Source organism: Pygoscelis adeliae, unplaced genomic scaffold, assembly GCF_000699105.1.
Source record: "Pygoscelis adeliae isolate BGI_AS28 unplaced genomic scaffold, ASM69910v1 Scaffold1, whole genome shotgun sequence".
Classification (NCBI taxonomy): domain Eukaryota; kingdom Metazoa; phylum Chordata; class Aves; order Sphenisciformes; family Spheniscidae; genus Pygoscelis; species Pygoscelis adeliae.
The window spans coordinates 6,052,497-6,057,433 of NW_008824051.1; the positions used below are offsets into that span (position 1 = coordinate 6,052,497).

The 4,937-nt window shown below is 40.3% G+C and overlaps 1 protein-coding gene across 1 annotated transcript in view; it reads right to left on the reverse strand.

The window, feature by feature from the left end:
• Positions 1-461: 461 nt before the first annotated feature.
• The window catches only part of MARC1 (mitochondrial amidoxime reducing component 1), an 11,724-nt gene continuing 7,248 nt past the window's right edge, over positions 462-4,937 (reverse strand). The window contains exons 5-7 of the mRNA XM_009333707.1: positions 3,551-3,612; positions 3,391-3,462; positions 462-2,854 (exon numbers count right to left, since the gene is read on the reverse strand). Of these exons, the coding sequence (XP_009331982.1) occupies positions 2,728-2,854; positions 3,391-3,462; positions 3,551-3,612 (261 nt within the window). The 3' untranslated portion in view covers positions 462-2,727. The remainder of the gene's footprint in view (positions 2,855-3,390; positions 3,463-3,550; positions 3,613-4,937) is intronic.

Below are 4,937 nucleotides of genomic sequence, written 5' to 3' on the forward strand. Positions count from 1 at the left end.
CCTTCTCTCATACAATCTTCTGCAAGAATTATGTTGGTGCAGTTAAGTGCTGTAAAACAAGTTGTGGCTTTATACTTAGAGGCCTGAAATAGGAAACATGACCTTGTGTTGACTTGAGTGTACTAAACTTTCCTACTTTCAAACCCATTTTTCCCTATTTTCATATGTCTGTGGAAAAAAGAAGATAGTCTGCAAATATCTTTTTCATCATCTAGATCATAAGGGTTGTAAAATTGAGTGAAGACCACTTATATCTGATGGTTCTGCTTTCTTATGCATATGGCTTCCTCTGGTTAACTGCATATTTTCCTGAACTTAGAGGTAAGATTTAAAAAAAAAAAAAAAAAAAAAAAAATCACTGTTAATTATGTATGAGGTCCTGGAAACGGCAGCAGAAGTTAAATGCCAAAACAGAAAACAAAGAAAAGAGAAGATTCACAAATTTTACACCTTACAAGAGCTTGGATTCAATAGAAGTTTATACTTTTGCCTTCTTCCTCTAGAGTTAAAAAAGCAATTAACATTTTCAGGTACACAATTTAAAAAACAGTGTTTTATGATTGACGTGTTTTCAGTCAATTTCCTAAATGGCTTTAGCAAAATCAAATACAATTCCTACCATTACAGCAGTTCAACATTTATATGAAGATATTTATATTGTAATGTTCATAAGCTACGGTCTCCACTTCCCAGAATGGCCCTCTTTCATCACATAACTGATTTAAGTGTCATTTGTGAAATGTGTTGTACTCAGACACATACCTGTTGTAGGATTCTAGCCAAATTCTTCTAAGGGGCTTTTATTCAGCTCTCTTTCCTTCCGCTTCTTTGACTTAATGAAGAGACACACACTTAACTAATTGCTTTGGCAGGCCAGCAGGTGGTCTTTGCTTAATAATACCATTAGGAATTCCACAAGGTTGCAGCTTCTAATATTAAGGATCTATAACATATGCTTTTTAAAAGTCAACCTCAGGATTGTTTTCCTTTTCAAAAGATGCTTTTTCTCTCACTTCCTCCCACTAGCTGCTGCATCACGCGTAACAATACACAAATATGCAACATGCAGTCTGAACTGGGAACTTGTCTGTCACAGGAAAACTTAATACTTATAGAGCACTCTGCCAAAGAAAGGATATTTGGAGCAACTCTGAGTTCAAAAGTAATAGAAAACTGCCTTCCCCATATGCCTGCTTCAGGCTTGCCACGTACATCTATCTGAATTTGCTCAAAGGCACGACGGCTCTTCATTTTACAGGTTTGAGTTGTGAACATGCAGCAAAATTGCAGTTTCATATTCACAACAGAAAACAAAGAATCTAAACACCAAATTGGGTCATATTTGTCCTTCTTTACACTTAATTAGATTCCTCTTTCTGTCTAGTATTGCTCTCTTTCTAGATCTAGTAATCCGTAACCAAGCAACAGGCAGCCAAGCATTTGAAAGATGGCTGGCTTTTGTCTTGGAGTCCACTTTTTTTTTTTTAAATAATCATATAACATTTAAAGAAAAGATACTACTGCCATCATCCAACTAGTTTCCTCCCCTATCTGTTTTATGCAGTATAAAATATAGCAGAAAATATAATTATCAGCTTCCTACAGATGGCTGACATTTTGGTTAGAATAGGGGCAGGGGTGGGGGGCAACCAGAGATCTAAATGCGTAACCGATAAGGATGTTAACATGCTCAGTCTAAAACCGCAGCTTCCCAAACATCTGCTTAGCAGCCGAACTTTCTACAGTAAGAGATTCACTGAGCCAGAGAGGAACTACGCATGAACACAAAGCCCTACACTATTGGTCTGGATATCAGCTTGAACAGGGCAGGCTCAGAATCAGATCACTCCCAACAGCTTTTCTTCCCCTCCAATGTGCATAAAGTCTCTGATCCAGTGAACATCTAATTCTTTTAGTCAAACTGGAAGTTCTACTGATACATTAATAAATGCATCACTGCTCTACGGCCTAGCTGTTATGGTATGCTTCACAGGAGAAAAAACTAATGGTTCAAACTCTATCAAGCCGAGATCATAAACTAACGAACCCCCCAGTCTTGCACATCATTAGCCAATGTTCCCACCTCTAGATTAGAGTAGCATTTAGTCAGCTCGCAACCCTTCTTCTGATATTGCTCCAATCTCGAAAAACAGTAGCAATCTTCCAGAAGCGACTGCAGGATAAGAAACATTGCAAGAAAGTACTTCCAGACATCGGTAAGGTCAGATGCTTAGGACCAAAGAAGGGTGGAATCTAAGATAGAGCCTTGCCATCTGCACTCCCTGTTCACCTGTAAAGGCAGCTCCGTGACCAATGTACTTACTTTACACTTGGCATGACTGTTCTCCTGGTTCTTTATAGGCATTGAATGTATCTAATACACGATGCAAAGCCCTTACACGTAATTTTGGATTCCGGTATCAAGCTTGACGTAAAATTTTAGGAGGTGTGATACTCACAGTAGTGCTGTGAAGTCTGTCTTGGATTAGAGTTTCTTCTATCACAGCCTCCAGAAAAACTAAAGACATGGTTGCTACAGGCATGCTAATAGATGACATGATCTGAAATGACTGGCACTTCATAGCCTCAAAGACCCCCCTGCAACTTACAAAGGAACATAGCACAAAAAATATTGCAAGGAATAAGAAGAAGTTATGCTGGTGACTGTGTTCATGGGAAAACAATTTGTGTATCAAAGTGAAAAGGCGTCTTCTGATCAAAGTTTCATTACTGGACCATCTTGTACACAGGGTCTCCAACTTGCACCGTTCCAGTTTTGTCAACGGCAAAGTATCTTCCAAAGAGAGGGCTGGATTTGTGTATGTGTCGCTCAGACGGATCACATAAGCGGTAACTGCAAAGAGACAGCACTTCTTTAGAATCAGTGGTAGCAAACTCTAAACATCAAAATGTCAGTGATGAGAGAGAGGACATATGAATAATAATGCCCTGTTTTGGTCACCATACTAGACTAAAAACTAAATAAATATTATAATTAAGAGAAACAAGCAGTTCAAATGGAGAAAAAAAGCCTGATTGTGTTCACACATCCGTGTATAATATACATACAAAAGACTTTATAAAAAGAAATGCCAAAGTTGCAAAGTTAGACCTTTAAATACCTTAAATACCTGTTACCCCAGGCATTCACCCTAGCAGAGATGAAAGAGACGGTGAATGTAAAGTTTGCAAGAAAGAAGAGAGAACTTCCTGAATCTTCTTACCATATAGAATTGCAGAAAGTAGAATGGAAGCCAATACACAGAGACCTTTACACTACATTATGTCCCACACGTACTTCAAACCACTTTTAAAACACTAGTCTAACATCTGTTGGGACCTAGCCTAAATCCACTCCCACAGCCTAAGAGGCACTGGTATTTTTACCACCTTTTCAATGTTTCCAGGGGCTCCTTCCTGTCCAGGACCCCAGTGTCTGGGTTAATAGTTGTTAAAATACACCTGCAATGACAGACAGCGCCAAATCAGTAACAGCTTCTTATCATAAATCTCTATACATCTATATAAAATAACGGTCTCAAATGTCTACCTGGCACAACACACTGTCCCTTTCATCTCCGCATCGCCAATAAGAATCTCCTCCCAGGTGTCCTGAGGGAAGGTAAATGTTATGCACAGATTAGACACATCCACATGCAAGCATTTTTCCAGGAGTGGCACAGTCACTCCTAGAAGCAGCAGTACCATTGCAGATGATCACCTTTACTTGCACCTTCAAAATAAGTACAGTTATATTATGGTATTATTTTAATGAAAACCTTACGGTCACCGCATTCATCCAGTTCAGGACCCACTAGCAATTATATCTGGAAAGAAAGATACACAAGTAATAAATCCCGTTCTGCATCATACACTTGTCTGAACCTAAAGCAAGCTTATTCTTACTGTATATATAATAACCTGATCTGTGACCTCTGGTAAGTCACCATTTTTACAGAAAGGAAATCTTTAGTGGAAGCATGTTTTCACTTCTTGTCTACACAAGCTTCCTGTTGCAATCCTTCTTGGAAGACAAAAACCCATTCCCATTTTAGGAACTTCTTAGATTTAGGCAATTATCAGATCTATCCAGAGCAAAACTCTTTGGAAAAATGGCAGCATGACATAAAAGCACTTAGCAGCCACCATCACCAGTTCACTTCATCACCAGATACCTTCCTAGTGTTTTTTGAACAACCAGAATATTGTCAGAGATGCAGTGATAGACTGCAGTATTGCAAGGGTCAGTTTTACTCCTGTGCCAAAGGCTATAAAACATCACACTGTCAATTTACAAATTGTTCATTTGTATCATTAATTGATCAATTATAGCATGCATAGCTTTCCCTAGTTTACACTTAGAGATGTGCTTTCAGTAGCAAGCCTGTCATTTAAATACACTTATTGTATCCTTTGCTAAGCTAAATTGGGTGAGGAATTGGTTACATGGTCGCATCCAGAGCGTAGTGGTCAACAGCTCAATGTCCGGATGGAGACTGGTGATGAGTGGCGTCCCGTGGGGGTCCTCCGTATTGGGACCGGTACTGTTTAATATCTTCATCAATGACACAGACAGTGGGATCGAGTGCACCCTCAGCAAGTTTGCAGATGACACCAAGCTGAGTGGCGTGGTCAACACACCAGAGGGATGGGATGCCATCCACAGGGACCTGGACAAGCTCAAGAAGTGGGCCCATGTGAACCTCATGAGGTTTAACAAGGCCAAGTGCAAGGTCCTGCACCTGGGTCAGGGCAACCCCCAGTATCAGTACAAGCTGGGGGATGAAGGGATTGAGAGCAGCCCTGCAGAGAAGGACTTGGTGGATGAAAAGCTGGACATGAGCTGGCAATGTGTGCTCGCAGCTCAGAAGGCCAGTCGTATCCTGGGCTGCATCCAAAGAAGCGTGGCCAGCAGGTCGAGGGAGGTGATCCTGCCT